This window comes from Bombina bombina, chromosome 2, assembly GCF_027579735.1.
Source record: "Bombina bombina isolate aBomBom1 chromosome 2, aBomBom1.pri, whole genome shotgun sequence".
Taxonomy (NCBI): Eukaryota; Metazoa; Chordata; class Amphibia; order Anura; family Bombinatoridae; genus Bombina; species Bombina bombina.
This window is the reverse complement of record NC_069500.1, coordinates 83,600,252-83,623,821: the sequence shown is the minus strand read 5'-3', so window position 1 is coordinate 83,623,821 and position 23,570 is coordinate 83,600,252. Positions and strand designations below refer to the sequence as shown.

Here is a 23,570-nt window from a genome sequence, read left to right as displayed (position 1 = left end):
AGGCCATGCCGGAGCTACCAGCAGAACAAACGAGCATTCCTTCAGAATCTTGGAGATTACTCTTGGAAGAAGAACTAGAGGCGGAAAGATATAGGCAGGATGATACTTCCAAGGAAGTGATAATGCATCCACTGCTTCCACCTGAGGATACCGGGATCTGGACAGATAGCTGGGAAGTTTCTTGTTTAGATGAGACGCCATCAGATCTATTTCTGGAAGCCCCACATTTGAACAATCTGAAGAAATACCTCTGGGTGAAGAGACCATTCGCCCGGATGCAACGTTTGGCGACTGAGATAATCCGCTTCCCAATTGTCTATACCTGGGATATGAACCGCAGAGATTAGACAGGAGCTGGATTCCGCCCCAAACCAAAATTCGAGATACTTCTTTCATAGCCAGAGGACTGTGAGTCCCTCCTTGATGATTGATGTATGCCACAGTTGTGACATTGTCTGTCTGAAAACAAATGAACGATTCTCTCTTCAGAAGAGGCCAAGACTGAAGAGCTCTGAAAATTGCACGGAGTTCCAAAATATTGATCGGTAATCTCACCTCCTGAGATTCCCAAACTCCTTGTGCCGTCAGAGATCCCCACACAGCTCCCCAACCTGTAAGACTTGCATCTGTTGAAATTACAGTCCAGGTCGAAAGAACAAAAGAAGCCCCCTGAATTAAACGATGGTGATCTGTCCACCACGTTAGAGAGTGTCGTACAATCGGTTTTAAAGATATTAATTGAGATATCTTTGTGTAATCCCTGCACCATTGATTCAGCATACAGAGCTGAAGAGGTCGCATGTGAAAACGAGCAAAGGGGATCGCGTCCGATGCAGCAGTCATAAGACCTAGAATTTCCATGCATAAGGCTACCGAAGGGAATGATTGTGACTGAAGGTTTCGACAAGCTGAAATCAATTTTAGATGTCTCTTGTCTGTCAAAGACAGAGTCATGGACACTGAATCTATCTGGAAACCCAGAAAGGTTACCCTTGTCTGAGGAGTCAATGAACTTTTTAGTGAATTGATCCTCCAACCATGATCTTGAAGAAACAACACAAGTCGATTCGTATGAGATTCTGCTAAATGTAAAGACTGAGCAAGTACCAAGATATCGTCCAAATAAGGAAATACCACAATACCCTGTTCTCTGATTACAGACAGAAGGGCACCGAGAACCTTTGTAAAAATTATTGGAGCTGTAGCTAGGCCAAACGGTAGAGCCACAAACTGGTAATGCTTGTCCAGAAAAGAGAATCTCAGGAACTGATCATGATCTGGATGAATCGGAATATGCAGATATGCATCCTGTAAATCTATTGTGGACATATAATGCCCTTGTTGAACAAAAGGCAAGATAGTCCTTACAGTTACCATTTTGAACGTTGGTATCCTTACATAACGATTCAATATTTTTAGATCCAGAACAGGTCTGAAGGAATTCTCCTTCTTTGGTACAATGAAGAGATTCGAATAAAACCCCAGTCCCTGTTCCAGAACTGGAACTGGCATAATTACTCCAGCCAACTCTAGATCTGAAACACATTTCAGAAATGCTCGAGCTTTCACTGGATTTACTGGGACACGGGAAAGAAAAATCTCTTTACAGGAGGTCTTATCTTGAAACCAATTCTGTACCCTTCTGAAACAATGTTCTGAATCCAAAGATTGTGAACAGATTTGATCCAAATGTTTTTGAAAAAACGTAACCTGCCCCCTACAGCTGAGCTGGAATGAGGGCCGCACCTTCATGTGGACTTAGAAGCCTGGCTTTGCTTTTCTAGAAGGCTTGGATTTATTCCAGACTGGAGATGGTTTCCAAACTGAAACTGCTCCTGAGGATGAAGGATCAGGCTTTGGTTCCTTGTTGAAACGAAAGGAACGAAAACGATTATTAGCCCTGTTTTTTTACCCTTAGATTTTTTATCCTGTGGTAAAAAAGTTCCTTTCCCACCAGTAACAGTTGAGATAATAGAATCCAACTGAGAACCAAATAATTTGTTACCCTGGAAAGAAATGGAAAGTAGAGTCGATTTAGAAGACATATCAGCATTCCAAGTTTTAAGCCATAAAGCTCTTCTAGCTAAAATAGCTAGAGACATAAACCTGACATCAACTCTGATAATATCAAAAATGGCATCACAGATAAAATTATTAGCATGTTGAAGAAGAATAATAATATTATGAGAATCATGATCTGTTACTTGTTGCGCTAAGTTTCCAACCAAAAAGTTGAAGCTGCAGCAACATCAGCAATGATATAGCAGGTCTAAGAAGATTACCTGAACACAGATAAGCTTTTCTTAGAAAGGATTCAATTTTCCTATCTAAAGGATCCTTAAAGGAAGTACCATCTGACGTAGGAATAGTAGTACGTTTAGCAAGGTAGAAATAGCCCCATCAACCTTAGGGATTTTGTCCCAAAATTCTAATCTGTCAGACGGCACAGGATATAATTGCTTAAAACGTTTAGAAGGAGTAAATGAATTACCCAATTTATCCCATTCTCTGGAAATTACTTCAGAAATAGCACTAGGAACAGGAAAAACTTCTGGAATAACCACAGGAGATTTAAAGACCTTATCTAAACGTTTAGAATTAGTATCAAGAGGACCAGAATCCCTCAATTTCTAAAGCAATTAGTACTTCTTTAGGGAAAAAACGAATAAATTCCATTTTAAATAAATATGAAGATTTATCAGCATCATCTCTGAGACAGAATCCTCTGAACCAGAAGAATCATCAGAATCAGAATGATGATGTTCATTTAAAAATTCATCTGTATAAAGAGAAGTTTTAAAAGATTTTTTATGTTTACTAGAAGGAGGAATAACAGACATAGCCTTCTTGATGGATTCAGAAACAAAATCTCTTATGTTATCAGGAACATCTGAACATTAGATGTTGATGGAACTGCAACAGGTAATGGTACATTACTAAAGGAAATATTATCTGCATTAACAAGTTTGTCATGACAATTAATACAAACAACAGCTGGAGGAATAGCTACCAAAAGTTTACAGCAGATACACTTAGCTTTGGTAGTTCCAGCACCAGACAGCGATTTTCCTGAAGTATCTTCTGACTCAGATGCAACGTGAGACATCTTGCAATATGTAAGAGAAAAACAACATATAAAGCAAAATTGATCAAATTCCTTAAATGACAGTTTCAGGAAATGGGAAAAAATGCCAATGAACAAGCTTCTAGCAACCAGAAGCAAAGAAAAAATGAGACTTAAATAATGTGGAGACAAAAGCGACACCCATATTTTTTTAGCGCCAAATAAGACGCCCACATTATTTGGCGCCTAAATGCTTTCTGGCGCCAAAAATGACGCCACATCCGGAACGCCGACATCTTTGGCGCAAAAGAACGTCAAAAATTGACGCACCTCTCCGCCGATCACGTATGACGCCGGAAACAGAAAAGATTTTTTGGCGCCAAAAAAGTCCGCGCCAAGAATGACGCAATAAAATGAAGCATTTTCAGCCCCCGCGAGCCTAACAGCCCACAGGGGAAAAAAGTCAAATTTTTAAGGTAAGAAAAATAATTGATTCAAGTGCATATATCCCAAATATGAAACTGACCTGTCTGAAAATAAGGAATGTTGAAACATCCTGAGTCAAGGCAAATAAATGTTTGAATATATTTAGAACTTTATAAACAAAGTGCCCAACCATAGCTTAGAGTGTCACAGAAAATAAGACTTACTTACCCCAGGACACTCATCTACATGTTTGTAGAAAAGCCAAACCAGTACTGAAACGAAAATCAGCAGAGGTAATGGTATATATATATAAGAGTATATCGTCGATCTGAAAAGGGAGGTAAGAGATGAATCTCTACGACCGATAACAGAGAACCTATGAAATGGACCCCGTAGAAGAGATCACTGCCATTCAAATAGGCAATACTCTTCCTCACATCCCCACTGACATACACTGCACGCTGAGAGGAAAACCGGGCTCCAACCTGCTGCGGAGCGCATATCAACGTAGAATCTAGCACAAACTTACTTCACCACCTCCATAGGAGGCAAAGTTTTGTAAAACTGAATTGTGGGTGTGGTGAGGGGTGTATTTATAGGCATTTTAAGGTTTGGGAAACTTTGCCCCTCCTGGTAGGAATGTATATCCCATACGTCACTAGCTCATGGACTCTTGCTAATTACATGAAAGAAAAGTCTATTACCTTAAAAAGGAATAGGACAGTAAATTATTCTTAGAAGCTGCATCAGCTGACCAAGATTTAAGCCATAAAGCATGTCTGGCAACAACTGAAAGATAAAAATTCTTAGAGCTAATTCTAATAATATCAAGAATAGTGTCACCTACAAAAGCATTAGAACATTTAAGTATCTCTAAATCTCTAGGAAGTTATCTATAACAGACTCATCCAGAACCTGAACAAAGAGATAGATTATCTAACCATTTAGAATTAGCAGATGATAGATCAGCAATGGCAACTGCAGGATTAAAATATAATTCAGAATGGAGATTTTTTTTTTATTAAAGATGAATCAACCTTCCTGTCTAATGTGTCTTTAAAAGAAAAAAATATCTGGGACTGGCACTAAACAATTGAGCAGAAAGGAGATCCTCACTTCAGCCTGTTTGCATAAAAAAACACATTTATAAATTATTGAAAAATGCTTATCTGAAAGGCTTCCAAAGCTAGATTAGGCCCAGCTTGCAGGAATCAGCATGATCCATGATGAATATAGAGCTCAGAGGCGAGGGAACCCACACCAACCAACCTGCAAACCAACTTCTACTAAAGGCAGTAACCGCTGCATCAGAACACATAAAATTCCTAAAAAAGGCCACCAAAAGATCACGTGCACACACAAACAAAGCGTACCTGTGCGCACAAAACAAACATCAATCGACAAAAAAACAGTGCAAAAAAGAATGTATATAAAAAAATCAAATCTTCCTTAAAGTGAAGCTCCATTTTGATGAATTAGTGCCCGGGTTTTATAATAAACCGATTAAAAACAAGGGCACTTTAATTCATCAAAAATTGACATTTCACTGTTTTCTTCAAAAACGTACCTTTTAATCCTGGAATGCCGCTCCAGCGATTCCCCCGGCCGTCGGAAGCCTCTGCAGACGTCAGAAATGAAGAATCAGGCTTCCTCCAATCATAGCTCCCCCCCCCCCCCGGGGAATCTTGGCCTGATGCAACGCTGTGATTGAGGAAGCCGGATTTGTCATTTTGGACCGCGAAGACGGCTTGCGACGGGCGGAGGAAGTTGCTGGAGCGGCTGCCATGATTAAAAGGTAAGTTTTTGAAGAAAACAGTGATAATGTCAATTTTGATGAATTAAAGTGCCCTTGTTTTTAATAGGATTATTAAAAACCGGGCACTAATTCATCAAAATGGACCTTCACTTAAAATAAAATATCTATATTTTTGAGCTCTCTCCGCCTGTTTGTTTAGCAGACTGAATGCATGTGCTAAATAAGTTAGCGCAAAGCTGGCCAAGGGCATTCCTAGTGGGTTCCACCATGAAACACAGATTGCCCCCCATAACTTACCTCAAAAAGCTTTAAACCTAGTACTGAGAAAGTTTGTCAGTAGAAGGTTTCAAGCATGTCCTGGAGTAAAAGCCAAATAAGTACACATGAAGTTTCCTGCACTAAATGTCAAAAAAGAATATCTTTATCACTTTTAAAATAAAAAGGATAATGATAAACTTAATAATGAATACTCCAATATGCCCATAATAAGTACTGAAGAGGGGAACACCAGGGTGCTAACCAGGAAACCCTAAAATAAAATAACAAACAATCTTGCACATATTTATTCTTCACCTATCTCCAGCCGAGGCAAAGGCAAGACTGATTACTATAGATGTGGGAGGGTTTATATAGAGCTCTGAGGTTTGGGAATCTATGCCTCCTCCTAGTGGCCGAAAAGGTAATTCCCAGGAGTAAAGGATCGCCCTATATGAAAGAAAAAGTGTACCAATTTGTTTTGTTCTCATGGTATTCTTTGTTAAAGTGATACATAGGTAGGTGTCTGGAACACTACATGACAGAAATAGTGCTGCCATCTAGTGTTCTTGCAAATGGATAACATTCTTGCAAAAACTGCTGCTATATAGTGGTCCAGACATGGGCAGGCTCTTAAGCTCACCTCCCTGCGTTTCAATAAAAGATGCCCAAACAATGAAGAAAAATGTAAAAATACATGTGAATTAGAAAAGTTCTTCCATCTGTATCATTAAAGTGACATTTTGGGTTTCATATCCCTTTAAATAAGTTAATAACCAAGCAACCATTCATATTCTGATTAAAAAAAAAAAAAAAAATCTTTCAATATAAAAAAATATGTAAAAATTCTGTGTATTGGTTCCATGTCATGTGATCACATGGATAATTTCTGGAATATGTGGCCCTTGCCTGATATATTATGAAGATTTTTTTTTCTGAACAAAATGGATATACACAACTACAAGTTTATAATTTATCTATTTTAGATAAAAAATATTATATTTCCACAATATGAATTCAATCTAATTAAACAAAAATAAAAGTTAAATTATGATTTTAAAATGTATTTTATTTTTAAAAGAAATCATGACCTTAATACATATAGCTTGAGGGAGAAAGGTGTGTGAATGGGGTGCGGGGGGCAACGGGGATATAATAAAAGCCAACAAACATATTAAAAAAATGTAATAACTTCAGGTGGAAAGCTTCCCCCCCCCCATTAAAAGAGCAATCATAGAACTAAAGGTCAATGATTTTAAATTGTGAAGTGGATGATTCATGGACATTTTTTAAATAAAATCTTTAGTGGATGTGATGCACATGTGTGAAAAAGCCATCTTTAAAGGGACATTAAACACTTTGAGATGGTAACATAAAATGATAAATCGTATTATATATAAAAAGTCTGCAACATACTTTCATTATTTTATTTTGTACCCTTTTACTGTAATTCCATTCTGAAATTATGAGCGTTTCAGTTCCTTTTAGAAATGGAAGTGCAGAACACGGTTATATTCCACACAGCTATTGGCTGCACACTTAAGGCCCGTGACACACTGCAAGCAGAGCGGCGCACAGCAATGTAGGTGAGGGCTGTGCGCGCTCAGTGTGTCCTGCCTTTTTCATCTCTGAGCACTCTGCTGTGTCAGGTCGCGTAACTGAGCACCTCAGAGATGAAATATTTGAACTTCAGAAGCGATGAGACGTGGTGCGAAGCAGCTGCTTCGCCTCGAGCTGCATCGCTTGCAGTGTGTCACAGCTTTTATTTATAACTGTCCCTATTGGGACACAGCAGAGAAGGTAACCTAAGTTACAACATGGGCAGTCCCCATTGTTTTATTGACAATAACACTTTACACTTATTTTCTCACTATTTAAAACTGCTAATGAAACTAAAAAAATGCATCTACATGTTATTCTCAGACTAATCATTTCTATGAATGCATCATTCTATCTAGCATTTATTTAATGTCCCTTTAATAAGGAAGAACTAATAAAAAATAAAAAAAATGTATTAAACATAAAATCAATCCTAATTACTTTAGGTAGATAGTAAGAATGAACAGACCATGTGGGCCTAGAGGTTGTAGTCTAGCACTGAAATCTTCATTACTGCTCAAAAAGCATATGAATCATTTGTGTTTTAATGTTAACAAGTTTAATACCTGTGTGGCGCTTTCTTCATATGGTCTCCAATAAATGTGGCACTTGGTCATGCTCATCAAGGTATTTGCCAGGGATATAAGTGACAGGAGGATGTTGTGTAGTGACAGCACGTGACACTCCCTCCGTAAGTGCCCTTTCCAAGCCCTTCACTAATTGACATTTTTCTTCCTACACCTACATTTTGATCTGAGGCTTTAGCAACTGGCTGGTTAAATCCTGGAAGCATCAATGACATGTGTCCACCTCTTGAGAGAAGGCCAAAAGAGACAGGGCAGTGAGGCTTAAAGCATACCCAAGCGCGTTCAAGGCAAACCTCATCTAATACAGAATTCAGCCCCAGGCATGAAGACAAGACATGAAGAGCTTGGCAGTGTCCATAGTTAGATTGTATTCTAGTAGTGTTAATGGTTTGGTTTTGCTGGAACGGTACTCTGGGTCACTTTCGTCCCTCTTCTGTCGCATCGTTTTCTTCATCTTCATCATCATCGTCAAGGAGATGTTCTTTAATGTTCTCTTTGATTGTTTCCTTCACTTGTTGAAAGAGCACCGCTGCTCGATTTACCCCAGCCATAGAAAGAGCCTCCTTTGTCCGAACTGCCAGATGATTTCTGTAAACTCTCAGGGGAGATAAGTGTTAGTATTTGGCCTGGAGGCTTCTTCAGTGAGTAGCTGAATAATTAGAGCTCCACATCAAAGAAGAGCAGATGTATGTCCGAGTCAGTTACATTTGTCCTTTATTGCTTGGACCATGAGGGAGTTATGTGAATATTATAGGCAGATTCCCCTGCAAAAAGGATATAAAATTACACCATGTTAACAAATATGTTATTGAAAATGCAAATTGGCATCTGTATGAGTAATTATGATGACAAAAATAATTTACCAGGCCAAGGTAATAAAAACAAAAAATATGTCAACTTTGCCAAGAGAATATTAATAAGGAAGAAGATTCTAGTGGCTGACTTAAAGGTTGCTATGTTTCACTATAGTTGGTAGCATATGAATACATTTTGCCTTAATTTAATTATTATGTAATTTAAAATAATTAGTAATTTGCAAACAAATCACTTATCTGAAAATCCTAATATTAAAAAAAAGAAGAGAAAAATAAGATTGTATAAAGCAACTGAAGTCAACCATATACAACAAAAATTATGGCATCTTTAACCATCACCAAAAATGTACTAATACATTTTATTTATATTTATTTATATATATATATATATATATATATATTATATATATATATATATATATATATATATATATATAACATTTTTAAAACTAAATTGGCAGCTTCCTTAGATAGCAATGATCTGTAGTTGGAAGAGCAGCTTACAGGTGCCTGAAATTTTTTAACTCAATCAAAAGTGTTTATCCTGGATCAGTAATGCATAAAGTAAGAACGATACACCGAGGCAAAAAAAAAACCAAAAACTGCTTAGCACAGACAAGGAACAAATTCTAAAGGGGAAAACTCTAATGCGAGAAACCTAGGTTTATTCTGACCTTGTGCCCTTTATAAGCTGCACTACAGGACAGAGAGCAGCGCTGGGAAGGAGGAGGTAAACAAAATGGAATTGACATCCTTCGTTTTTTTTAGCAATTCCCGAAAATGAAATCCATGTATGGGCCCCCTTTGCACAAAAGCTGTAATACAGCAGAACAGTAACAGAAACTGCATATCAAACTCTGCACTACAGAGGTTAAAACAACGGCGTGATCATTTGATTAATGATGAATGCCTCATGGTTTCACACTGAGAAGCAGAACTGAAAAAAAAATTTTTGATGAATAGTGACCAAGAAAAATGTTATGTACGTGCATGATTGTATTAAATTAAAATCATCTGATGATTAATGCTATAAACTAATAATTTTATGAATCTAAAGTTTTGTACAGGATGCATTGACTTTCAATAAAAGTGACAATTATTTTCATGTTGCCAATCTACTACTTATTTGTTTAAAAAGAAAGTTAATCCCTGTATTACCCATTCCCCAGTTTTGCAAAACCAAAACTGTTATAATATATATTTTTATATAACTTTACCTCTGTGATTACCTTGTGTCTAAGCCTTTCCAGACTGCCCCCTTATCTCAGTTCTTTTGACAGACATGCATTTTACCCAATCAGTGCTGAGTCCTAAATAACTCAACATGAGTGAACACAATGTTATCTATATTACAACCATGAACTAGCACTTTCTAATTGTGAAAAACTGTCAAAATGCACTGAGATAAGAGGCGGTAATAATATTGTAATTCACTGACAGTACAATTTCAGGGGGGGGGGGTTAGAAACATATTTTCACTCACTTTTTATTATCCTTGCAGGTCCCTTATGCCCACACACTGGAGCTGGCAGTGGCACCTCCTAATACAGCAGGACTTTGCAAGATGTGGCCCCGGTAAGCCCCCAATCGCCCCAGCCATTGCCTTGGCTGCAAGAGGCAAGGTTAAGGCCCCCCTCCCCTCCCACCTCACACATACTTCAGTCTAACGTTTAGTCAAGCAAGTGAGGTAAGAAATAGTAATAAAAACCATAAAAGGAGCAGGGGGAAAAAGATGAACTGAAAAAAAAAAAAAATAACCTTAGAAAAACACAATTGTGTCGTGTCATGGACTCTCACCTCAATGAAAGAAATTAGTTTATCAGGTAAGCATAAAACTTAAATTATGCTTACCTGATAATTTCATTTCCATCTGTGGGAGGAGAGTCCACTGCTTCATTCATTACTTGTGGGAAATAAGAACCTGGCCACCAGGAGGAGGCAAAGACACCCCAGCCAAAGGCTTAAATACCTCCCTCACAACCCTCATCCCCCAGTCATTCTGCCAAGGGAACAAGGAACAGAATGAGAAATATCAGGGTATAAATGGTGCCAGAAGAATAATATTAAATTTAGGTATGCCCAACGGAGCAAACGGGCGGGAGCAGTGGACTCTCCTCTCACAGATGGAAATAAAATTATCAAGGTAAGCATAATTTAAGTTTTCCATCTTAATGGGAGGAGAGTCCACTGCTTCATTCATTACTTGTGGGAACAAATAACCAAGCTCTAGAGCCTTGCCTTAGCTTGAAAAACTAGGTAAGGAGGCTCAGATTGCAAGGCCGCTAACTCAGAGACTCTGCGAGTCGATGCAATAGCCAGAAGAAATAGAACCTTTCAAGAAAGAATCTTAATGGAAAGTGCATGCATAGGCTCAACTGGAGCCCTCTGCAAAACCTTAAGAACCAAGTTTAAGCTCCAAGGAGGAGCAGAATTTCTAAAGACAGGTCTGATCCTAGACAGAGCCTGAACAAAGGACTGAATATCAGGAAGCTCCGCTAGCTTCTTTTGTAACAGAACCGATAACACCAAAATCTGTCCCTTTAAGGAACTGGTGACAAGACCCTTATCCAGTCCATCCTGGAGAAAAGAATCTTGGATACCCTAACCTTGTGCCAGGGATATCTACGGTCCTCACACCAGGATAAGTAGGTCATCCCCACATTATGATAGATGCGACGAGTGACCAGCTTCCTGGCCTGGATGAGAGTATCAATTACTCTCTCTGAAAAACCTCTCTTGGCCAAGACTAGGCGTTCAATCTCCACGCAGTCAGCCTCAGAGAATCGAGATGTTAGTGTAGAAAGAGACCCTGAACCAGCAGATCTCTGCAACAGGGCAACCTCCAAGGAAGAGACAATAACATCCCCACCAGATCCACAAACCACGTACTCCGCGGCCACAATGGAGCAATCAGAATGGTTGAAGCTTTCTCCTGTTTGATGCAGGCCACCACTTGAGAAAGAAGCAACGGTGGAAAAGTGTAACTTAGGTTGAATTCCCAAGGCATCTATCAGCTCTGCCTGTGGGTCGGGGGTCCCTGGACCACGACCTGTATATGGGTAGCTTGAAGTTGAGTCTGGACGCCATGAGGTCTATCCCCGGAGTCCCCCATCTGATGCAGATCTCCGCAAACACCTTGGGATGGAGAGACGAAGCGATTGTCTGCTGAGAAAATCTACTTCCCAGTTGTCCACATCCGGAATGTGGATAACTGAGAGCAAACTATTGTGAGTCTCTGCCCATTCCAGAATCCGAGACACTTCCCTCATGGCAAGGGAGTTCCCCCCTGATGGTTTATGTAAGCCACCGAGGTAATGTTGTCTGACTGGAATCTGATGAATCGGGACGACCCCAGGTGGGGCCAAGCCCTCAGAGCATTGAATATCGCTCAAAGTTCAAAAATATTTATTGGTAGAGTGGACTCCTCTCGAGGTCCACCTGCACTGTGCCCTTTTGGCACTCCAAACAGTTCCCCCCATCCTGATAGACTTGCATCCGTGGTCACAATCTCCCAGGATGGCCTCAAGAAGGATGTCCCCTGGGCCAGCTGTCCCAGACGGATCCACCAAGAGAGGGATTCCCTCACTCGGTTGTCCAGAGAGATCTGTTGGGACAGATCTGAGTGATACCCGTTCCATTGTCTCAACATGCATAAATGAAGAGGTCTGAGATGGAACCTGGCAAATCGATTAACATCTATGCTGGATACCATGAGCCCAATCACCTCCATACACCTGGCCACAGATGGCCTTGAGGAGGTCTGAAGGGCAAGACAGCTGAATGCAATCTTGGAACGTCTCTGATCTGTCAAGAATATTTTCATCGATACGGAATCTATTATTGTACCCAGAAAACTCCACCCTGTTGCTGGGAACCAGAGAACTCTTTCCTTCATTTATCTTCTATTCATGGGATCGAAGGAGAAGAAGAAGAGCCCTCGAGTGGTCCTCCGCAAGACTGCAGGACGGAGCCTGAACCAGAATATATCGTCCAGATAAGGAGCCACCGCAATACCTCTGGCTCTCGCTACCACGAGCAGCACCCCAGGAAAATTCGTAAAGACTCTTGGGGCAGTCGCCACACCGAACGGTAGGGCCACAAACCAGAAGTGTTGGTCCAGAAACGTGAATCTTAGGAACCTGACGTGGTCCTTGTGAATTGGCACGTGAAGGTAGGCATCCTTCAAGTCTATTGTCGTCATAAATTGCCCCTGTTGAACTCAATGGAGAATCGATCAGACCGTCTTCATTTTAAACAATGGGACTGACAGAAACTTGTTTTGGCACTTTAGGTCCAGAATTGAGCGGAACGTGCCCTCCTTCTTTGGGACCACAAAAAGGTTTGAATAGTAACCTAGACCCCTTTCTGCTAGAGGTATTGGAACGATTACTCCGAGACGAGAGCTCCCTCACGCACTCTAGAAAGGCGTCTCTCTTCTCTGGTCTTAAGGATAGGTTTGACAGGAGGAATCTGCCCCTGGGCAGATGAGTCTTGAACCCTATCCTGTAACCCTGGGTGATAACCTCCAGAACCCAAGGATCCTATACGTCTCTTATCCAAGCCTCTGCGAACAGAGATAGTCTGCCCCCTACGCGATCCAGCAACAGATAGGGGGCCACCCCTTCATGCCGACTTTGTCTCAGCGGGCTTCTTGCTCTGCTTGGACTTGTTCCAAGATTGAGCCAGCTTCCAAGATCCCTTGGACTGTTTGGCCTTTGCAGCAGGCTGCAGACGCTGAGACTTGTCCGAACGAAAGGGACGGAAAGTAGAGCCCTTAGGCTTATTCTTCTTATCCTGCGGAAGGAAAGCACCCTTGCCTCCCGTGACCGTTGATATTATAGAGTCAAGGCCTGAACCAAAGAGAACTTTCCCTTGAAATGGGAGGGATAGCAATCTCGACTTGGAAGCCATGTCAGCCGTCAACGACTTTAACCACAGCGCCATATGAGCTAGAACAGAGAAACCTGATGTCCTGGCATTCATGCGAATGACCTGCATGTTTGCATCACAGATAAAAGAGTTAGCTACCCTTAAGGCCTTAATCTTTTCCTGTATCTCCTTGAGGGGAGTCTCCACCTTGACCATAGCGGACAGTGCGTCACACCAGTAGGCAGCTGCTCCTGCCACCGGAGTGATTGCCGCTGCAGGTTGGAAAACCCACCCCATAAGTTGAAACATCTTTCTCAACATGGACTCTAACTTTTTATCCATGGGCTCCTTGGACGAACTATCCTCAAGGGGAATAGTTGTGTGCTTAGCGAGCGTGGAGACAGCTCCATCCACCTTAGGAATGGCCCTCCATAGCTCGAGCTGAGAGCCCGGAACGGGGAACAACTTAAAAGATGTAGAAGGAGAAAAGGCAGAGCCCAGTTTCTCCCACTCCTTCTTAATAGTAGCCATCTTCACAGGCACTGGGAAGGTCTGAGGCACCACCCTGTCCTTGTAAACCCTATCTAGTTTAGGAATAGAAGGTTCTTCCGGAAGTTTCGGTTCCAGGACCTCCAACGTAGCAAGCACTTCTTTCAGTAAAAAGCGCAAATGCTCCATTTTAAACTTAAAATCTGGCTCCTCCGAAGTCGGAGGTTTCGAAGACGCCAATTCTGTCCCAGAGAGGGCACCCTCGGACGAGTCGGAGGCGTCATCATCGGATAATCTCTCAGGCTGAGAGACATCCAACAGAGTAGATAACCCCTTGGAAGGAAGGCTATGTCTTTCCCTTCGCTTGCGCTTTGCAGGACGTGGTAGGGCATGGAAGGCCACAGAAACGGTTCTTGCAACTGAGCAGCAAAATCTGGCGGCCACGAGGCCCCTCCCGCAAGGAGGATCAGTAGGGCATTGGGGAGCTACATGTGTAATCGGAGATGAATGTTGGGAGCGCATCTCGCGGGACGAAGAAACCTCAGAGGTGGACGGCTCAGTAGTACTAAATATCTTATTCCTTTTTGATATTGCAATCTTATCAAAGCATGTGGAACAAAGTTGAGCAGGTATTAGATTTAATTAAAGAGGGAGTATCCTCTAACATATCAGAGTCTTCCATAGCTTACGCTTAACTTAATATGGACTAGATAGATTACATGGCACCTTTATACACCAATGGCCAGGGGCACTCACCACCTCCTATGACCCGGACCACAGAGAAACCGTTAGGTCTCCCGAAATTGCTGATCAGGAAAGAGGAAGTGGAAGAGGCCACACCTGGTCACATGGAGTGCCATGCAGGACCGCCCCTGCACTATAGAAAAAACACGCCAAAAGAACGCCACACCGATCCTGACTGTTCACACATTGCTAGAGCCTCATCTCACACACATAACAAAGCATCAAACACAATAAAATATGTATAATTCCCCCCCCCCCCCTGTTCAATAATCCCCTTTCCAGGGATATTAACCCATAATTCTAAACAGATAAAAGTAGACACACTGTGACCCTGTCATCTTGCATTGTCAAATGTGTATAAAATGAAACGTGTGACAGGTTAGTAGCATCGCTCCTGACATGGACTTGAGAGAATAAAGCAGGCAGCGTCAATGCTGATTGCTTAAGGAGCTGTTAATCAGTCGGAATGGTTTCGCAAAAGAACTCCCCCTGCATCTCTGGACTATAACTTTCACCCATGCTGACAGGACTACTTAAAATTTCAGTCTTATTTTGAAGAGTACTACCCATCCATAAGAGACTACCTCCAATCGTCCAACACTTCCTCTGCCAACCTCCTGTGACGAAAGGCAAAGAATGAATGGGGGATGAGGGGAGTGGGGGAGGTATTTAAGCCTTTGGCTGGGGTGTCCCTGCCTCCTCCTTGTGGTCAGGTTCTTATTTCCCACAAGTAATGAATGAAGCAGTGGACTTCTCCTCCCATTAAGATGGAAATTATGTTTTTTTCATAAATGAAAATAAATCCACAACCCTAATATTGTTGTTTTTGTATGCACTTAAAATGAGCAAACTGAGACATAAGCCTGAAGAACCTTTCTACAAAAGGCTGCTTCCTGAAGAAGTAAAAACATCAACATTTTGAATTTTGTAAGTATGCAAAGAAGACCAAGTGGCTGCCTTGCAAATGTGATCAACTGAACTGAAAGTCTGTCTGCTCAGGAAATCTGCTTTCCAATGTCCACTCCTGGAATGTGGATGCGAGTTAGGAGACAATCCGCGAGCTTCTGCACACTGAAGAATGCAAGTGACCTCCTTCATGGCCAAGTACACTCTGAGTTCCTCCCTGGTGGTTGATGTAAGCCCCCACTGAGGTAATGTTGTCCCGACTGGAATCTGACAAACCGGACTAAAGATAATTGAGGCCTACGCTGTCTAGGCATTGAAGATGCTCCTCAACTCCAAGATTTTTATGGGAAGAGAAGACTCTTCCAGAGGGTATAGGCCCTGAGCCTTCAGAGAACCACAAACAGCTCCCCAGCCTGACAGGCTGGCGTCCGTAGTTACAATCACCCAGGAAGGTCTCAGAAAGCAAGTGCCCCAGGACAGATGTTCCTGTGATATCCACCACGAGAAAGATTCTTTTGTTAGGGAGTCCCAGATTTATCCTCTGCGATAAATCTGAATGGTCTCAGTTCCATTGACAGAGCATGCAAAGCCTGCAGCGGTCCTCAGATGGAATCGAGCAAATGGAATGATGTCCATGGAAGCCACCAATCAGACCAATCACCTCCATGCATTGAGCCACTGTTGGATGAAAGGCAGACTGGAGAGAAAGGGCAAGCAGCAAAAGGTTTCGATTTTCTGACATCCCGTCGGGAAAATCTTCATGGACAAGGAGTCTATGATTGTTCCTAAGACAACACATTCTTGTAGACTGAACTAGAGAACTCTTTTCCAGATTCACTTTCCACCCGTGGGAACGTAGAAAAGACAACAACCATCTCGGTATGAGATTCTGATAGTTGAAAGATGACACTGAACAAAGATGTAGTCTAGAAAAGGTGCCACTGCAATTCCCTGGGATCCTGATGACTGCCAAAAGTGCTCCCAGGACCTTTGTGAATACTCTGGGGAGCTGTGGCAAGGCCCAAATGGAAAGGCAATAAACTGAAAATGCTTGTCCTGAAAGGCAAATCTTAGAAACTGGTGATGATCCCTGTGAATGGGAACATGTAAGTATGCGTCCTTCAGGTCTATGGTCGTCATGAACCGACCTGTCTGGACCAATGGAAGAATGGAACAAATAGTTTTCCATCTTGAAGGACAGGAATTTTGAGGAATTTGTTGAGACACTTTAAATCTAGGATGAGACAAAAAGTTCCCTCCTATTTGGGAACCACAAATAGATTTGAAATAAAATCCTAGACCTTGTTCCTTTAGAGGGACTGGTACAATAACTCCCAGGGAGGATAGGTCCTTTACGCAATTTAAGAAGGCCTCCCTTTTTACCCTGGTTTGAGGATAATCTTGACAGGAGAAATCTGCCCCTTGGAAGACAAGATTTGAATCCTATCTTGTAACCCCTGGGATACTATGTCCACCGCCCATGGATCTGGGACATCGCAAATCCAGGCCTGTTTGAAAAAGGAAAGTCTGCCCACCACCCTGATCCACAATCAGATCGGGGATGGACCCTTCATGCCGATTTAATTGAGTCAGCAGAGGGATTTATGTTTTTGCTTTCCCTTGTTACAGGGCAAATTGGATTTCCAAGAGGACCTGGATTGGTCTGGTTTAGAAGAGGAGGAGGAGGACTTTTGTCCTTTAAAGTTGTGAAAGGAACAAAAAATTAGAAGATTGGCGACCCCTAGGTCTTTTTCTTCTTGTCCTGAGGTAGGAAAGATCCCTTTACGCATGTCAAATGTTTAGATTTCCTCTTACGCTTACCCGAAGAAGGGAAAGCTGACAAAGCCGCCGATACTGCAGAAGTAATCTGAGCGGAATACCCCCCAGGTAAATAAACACCCCCCAGGTGGTTAAGAGTACACAAAAGGCACAGTATGAGAAACAATTAAGGCTTGGGACGTTAAAGGAGAAAGCTGCGGCATGTCACGCACAGCAAAATCCTGAGACATACTTGGCTCAAAAGGGAGAAATTTTTCTTTAAATTTTAACATTTTTGCTAAACATAAGGAACAAAACTGCATTGGTAGAGCAATCTGATTCTCTAAACATAGCAAACATTTATCCAGAGAGATAGGCTGATCCTGTTCTGAGTCCATAGCTCAAAAGGACAGGTCATACTAGCAATAACCAGATTGATGAACCAAATAAAAAAATTAAAAAAAATAGTAAATAACAAGGTTGGAAAATGTGTATGAAATTAACTTCAGACAAATTATCTGAAGCCCCTACCCGACCAGAGCGAAAATCCCACTAGTAAGCAGAAGAAGCTGTGAACTGTCAGCTAAACGATTTGCCACTGAAGTTACTCCGATTGGCGAAATAACTAAGCTGACACCTCTCCTGGCCTTCAATCCGACTCACTGAGCTCACAAAAGTCTGCTCCATAAAACCACAAGTGCAGAGGTCACGTGAGCGACTAGGAACAGAAAACTGCAACCACACAAGAGCGCAAAATAACAAACGGCTGCATACGTTTTAAAAGCCGTTAGCTCCCACTGCTGAATTAAACTAGTAAATCCAGTACACTTAAAATGTGTCTCCCATGTATGTTCCAATTCCTTATTAAGGAACAAAAAGCCATACACTCTGCCAGGAAAATAGGGGAATTAACCCCCTTAAGTCTCTTATCTGTCCTCATACTATAAAGTGCCAACTATAAATATCTTAGGATCTATGTACCCCCAAACACAATAAGGTAACTATGTCCCATAATGAGATCCACTAGAGGATTAACCTCTGAAGTGCTGTCCTTTCTAACATAGAAAGGAAGAGTCGCGATTCTATATAGCACTTCAAGTCCCTCGTCCCTAGCTAGAATCTTAGAACTGAATCATAAGATCCTATTCCGTTGGTACCTCACACCCGAAAGAATTAAACAAATTTACCCCAAGAGCAGGCGCCACTTGCTGGAGGGGGTGCGGAGGGCAGTGGGAATGATGGCCCATATATGGTGGTTACTGTCCAGTGATCTCCCCTTTCTGGAAGAGAGTAGAGAGATTCCTTAAAGAGCTCATGGGTCCAACATTTAGCTTAACACCCCTCACTGCCCTCCTGAACCACAAATATGGCAAGATCTGCAAGATCAGATGGAAACTCCTACAAATTACCATAAATAGTGCGAAGGCACTCATCTCCCGGAAATGGAAATCCTCAAATGTCCCCACGACCCAGGAATGGTTCCACCACATCTCGGAACTCTTGGAGGGGGGAAGAGTATTCTTCTTCAAGAATGGTAACCTGGCCTTCTTTCACGAAGTCCGGTTCTACTGGGAGTCTCTCTCCCCACACCCTGAGAGAGACGACACACTCTACCCCCCGCCCGGCGGCCCCGTAGGGAACAATGCCTCCCGACCAGACCCCCCCCCCCTCCCCTCCTCTCCCCTCTCCTCCCCCTCTCCCTCTCCTCTCCCCCCCCCCCCTGTCCCCCCCCTCCCCTCTTTTTTCACCTTTCCCCTCCCTCTTTCCCCCTTCACTATACATTACTCTTATGTTACATAGGCAAGGTAAGGCGATACTAAAGGACAGAAAGGCATTTTGTTATTTGTTTATAACTGTTTACAACTGTTAATAACTGTTTACAGCCATGTACGTTGCAGCTGAAACGCACGGACTCACTTATCTTCCATTGCGTTACAGTCTTAACAAACTGGGAACTTGCCACAACTAAGAGGACTGTCATTGGATCCCCTCACTTATTATACCCCAATGCAAGGACCCACTTAGACTTTAAAACCCATGGACTCTTGCATAGAGTGAGGCCACAGGTACCCACCTACCAACTGTACAATTGTTTGTAGAATCTGCATTGTATTGTATCGCAATTATATTTCAATAAAAGTTTTATAAAACCAAAAAAAAAAAAAAAAAAAAAAAAAGAAAGGAAGAGTCACTAACCTGTGGATCCGGCTGCAGGGAAGACAGAAGCTACAAAGGTATGACAGGCATTGCGCTCCCTGTCATGGACCCTGTAGTAAGAGAAAGAGCAGAGTCACCAACCTGGCCTTTCTACGAAGGGGTAGCAAACTTGTTAGAAGTAAAGTAAGGACTACGTCACCGCCTTCTAACTGCTAAAAGCACCAACTACTCTTACTCAAGAGATTGACGTGGACACAGCTAGACCCCAATCCTTGCTTGCAGGAAAAATACCCATAAAAAGGACAAAATATCTTAAGACACCAACTTTGCACAACCTTCATTGACAAAGGCAAAGAGAATGATTGGGGATTATGGGTAAGGTAAGTTACACCTAACAGCATTGCTGGGGTGCTTTTTGCCCCCTCTGCTGGCTAGGAGTTGAATATCCCACTAGTAATTGGAATGATGTTGTGGACTCTCCATGTCATAGGAAAAGAAAGTAACTATAATAAAAACCAAAGGGTGGAGAGAGCATCGGTGTGCGAAGTGCGCAACCCTGATGTGAGTAAACCTGAAGGCCGACGTGCAAAATTCAAACTAAGTACGCCAAAAAACATAATTTATGTAAGAACATTACCTGATAAATTCATTTCTTTCATATTAGCAAGAGTCCATGAGCTAGTGACGTATGGGATATACATTCCTACCAGGAGGGGGCAAAGTTTCCCAAACCTTAAAATGCCTATAAATACACCCCTCACCACACCCACAATTCAGTTTTAACGAATAGCCAAGAAGTGGGGTGATAAGAAAAAAAGTGCGAAAGCATATAAAATAAGGAATTGGAATAATTGTGCTTTATACAAAAAAATCATAACCACCACAAAAAAAGGGCGGGCCTCATGACTCTTGCTAATATGAAAGAAATGAATTTATCAGGTAAGTTCTTACATAAATTATGTTTTCTTTCATGTAATTAGCAAGAGTCCATGAGCTAGTGACGTATGGGATAATGACTACCCAAGATGTGGATCTTTCCACACAAGAGTCACTAGAGAGGGAGGATAAAATAAAGACAGCCAATTCCTGCTGAAAATAATCCACACCCAAAATAAAGTTTAATGAAAAACATAAGCAGAAGATTCAAACTGAAACCGCTGCCTGAAGTACTTTTCTACCAAAAACTGCTTCAGAAGAAGAAAATACAACAAAATGGTAGAATTTGGTAAAAGTATGCAAAGAGGACCAAGTTGCCGCTTTGCAAATCTGATCAACCGAAGCTTCATTCCTAAACGCCTAGGAAGTAGAAACTGACCTAGTAGAATGAGCTGTAATCCTATGAGGCGGAGTCTTACCCTACTCAACATAGGCAAGATGAATTAAAGATTTCAACCAAGATGCCAAAGAAATGGCAGAAGTTTTCTGGCCTTTCTAAAACCGGAAAAGATAACAAATAAACTAGAAGTCTTTCGGAAAGACTTAGTAGCTTCAACATAATATTTCAAAGCTCTAATAACATCCAAAGAATGCAACGATTCTCTCCTTAGAATTCTTAGGATTAAGACATAATGAAGGAACCACAATATCTCTACTAATGTTGTTGGAATTCACAACTTAGGTAAAAATGAAAAAGAAGTTCGCAACACCACCTTTATCCTGATGAAAAAATCAGAAAAGGAGACTCACAAGAAAGAGCAGATAATTCAGAAACTCTTCTGGCAGAAGAGATTGCCAAAAGGAACAAAACTTTCCAAGAAAGTAATTTAATATCCAATGAATGCATAGGTTCAAATGGAGGAGCTTGAAGAGCCCCCAGAACCAAATTCAAACTCCAAGGAGGAGAAATTGACTTAATGACAGGCTTTATACGAACCAAAGCTTGTACAAAAACAATGAATATCAGGAAGAATAGCAATCTTTCTGTGAAAAAGAACAGAAAGAACAGAAATTTGACCTTTCAAGGAACTTGCGGACAAACCCTTATCTAAACCATCCTGAAGAAACTGTAATATTCTCGGTATTCTAAAAGAATGCCAAGAAAAATGATGAGAAAGACACCAAGGAAATATAAGTCTTTCCAGACTCTATAATATATCTCTCTGGATACAGATTTACGAGCCTGTAACATAGTATTAATCACAGAGTCAGAGAAACCTCTTTGACCAAGAATCAAGCGTTCAATCTCCATACCTTTAAATTTAAGGATTTCTGATCCTGATGGAAAAAAGGACCTTGAGACAAAAGGTCTGGTCTTAACGGAAGAGTCCACGGTTGGCAAGAGGCCATCCGGACAAGATCCGCATACCAAAACCTGTGAGGCCATGCCGGAGCTACCAGCAGAACAAACGAGCATTCCTTCAGAATCTTGGAGATTACTCTTGGAAGAAGAACTAGAGGCGGAAAGATATAGGCAGGATGATACTTCCAAGGAAGTGATAATGCATCCACTGCCTCCGCCTGAGGATCCCCGGGGATCTGGACAGATACCTGGGAAGTTTCTTGTTTAGATGAGAAGCCATCAGATCTATTTCTGGAAGTTCCCACATTTGAACAATCTGAAGAAATACCTCTGGGTGAAGAGACCATTCGCCCGGGATGCAACGTTTGGCGACTGAGATAATCCCGCTTTCCAATTGTCCATACCTGGGATATGAACGCAGAGATTAGACAGGAACTGGATTCCGCCCAAACCAAAATTCGAGATACTTCTTTCATAGCCAGAGGACTGTGAGTCCCTCCTTGATGATTGATGTATGCCACAGTTGTGACATTGTCTATCTGAAAACAAATGAACAACTCTCTCTTCAGAAGAGGCCAAGACCTGAAGAGCTCTGAAAATTGCACCGGAGTTCCAAAATATTGATCGGAAATCTCACCCTCCTGAGATTCCCAAACCCCTTGTGCCGTCAGATACCCCCACCACAGCTCCCCAACCTGTAAGACTTTGCATCTGTTGAGATTATAGTCCAGGTCGGAAGAACAAGAGAAGCCCCCTGAACTAAACGATGGTGATCTGTCCACCATGTCAGAGAGTGTTGTAAAATCGGTTTAAAGATATTAATTGAGATATCTTTTGAGTAATCCCGTGCACCATTGGTTCAGCATACAGAGCTGAAGAGGTCGCATGTGAAAACGAGCAAGGAGATCGCATCTGATGCGGCAGTCCCTAAGACCCAACATTTCCATGCATAAGGCTCTACCAAAGGGAATGAATGTGGACTGAAGGTTTTGACAAGCTGATATCAATGTTAAACTTCTCTTGTCTGACAAGGACAGAGTCATAGACACTGAATTTATCTAGAAACCTAAAAAGGTTTACCCTTGTCTGAGGAATCAATGAACTGATTGGTAATTGATCCTCCAACCATGAACTCGAAGAAACAACACAAGTCGATTCGTACTGAGATTCTTCGAAAATGAGAAGACTGAGCAAGTACCAAGATATCGTCCAAATAAGGAAATACCAAAACCCTATTCTCTGATTACAGAAAGAAGGGCACCCGAGAACCTTTGAAAAAAATTCTTGGAACTGAGGCTAGGCCAAACGGTAGAGCCACAAAACCTGGTAATGCTTGTCTAAAAAGAGAATCTCAGACACTAAAAGTGATCTGGATGAATCGGAATATGCAGATACACCATCCCTGTAAATCTATTGTAGACATATAATGCCCTTGCTAAACAAAGGCAGGATAGTCCTACAGTAACCATCTTGAATGTTGGTATCCTAACATAACGATTCAATAATGATAGATCCGGAACTGGTCTGAAGGAATTGACCTTCTTTGGTACAATGAAGAGATAAAATAAAACCCCAGCCCCTGTTCCAGAACTGGAACTGGCATAAATACTCCAGCCAACCTCTAGATCTGAAACACATTTCAGAAATGCTGAGCCTTTGCTGTGTTAACTGGGGACACGGGGAAAGAAAAGAATCTCTTAGCAGGAGGCCTTAACTTGAAGCCAATACGTGTACCTTTCTGAAACAATGTTTCCGAAAACCAGAGATTAAGAACGGAATTGATCCAAATTTCTTTGAAGAAAAACGTAATCTGCCCCATACCAGCTGAGCTGGAATAAGGGCCGGCACCTTCATAGGTACTTAGGGAGCTGGCCTATAGGTTTCTATAAGGCTTGGATATATTCCA

General features: G+C 41.7%; 1 protein-coding gene across 1 annotated transcript in view; it reads right to left on the bottom strand.

Annotated features, from left to right (window-relative positions):
- The window catches only part of WDR7 (WD repeat domain 7), a 1,007,279-nt gene that overhangs the window by 672,130 nt on the left and 311,579 nt on the right, over positions 1-23,570 (bottom strand). Inside the window, 11 exon segments of the mRNA XM_053701142.1 lie at positions 7,667-7,710; positions 7,712-7,756; positions 7,758-7,790; positions 7,792-8,000; positions 8,003-8,132; positions 8,134-8,238; positions 8,240-8,302; positions 8,304-8,350; positions 8,353-8,398; positions 8,400-8,435; positions 8,437-8,451. Coding sequence (XP_053557117.1) covers positions 7,667-7,710; positions 7,712-7,756; positions 7,758-7,790; positions 7,792-8,000; positions 8,003-8,132; positions 8,134-8,238; positions 8,240-8,302; positions 8,304-8,350; positions 8,353-8,398; positions 8,400-8,435; positions 8,437-8,451 — 773 coding nt within the window.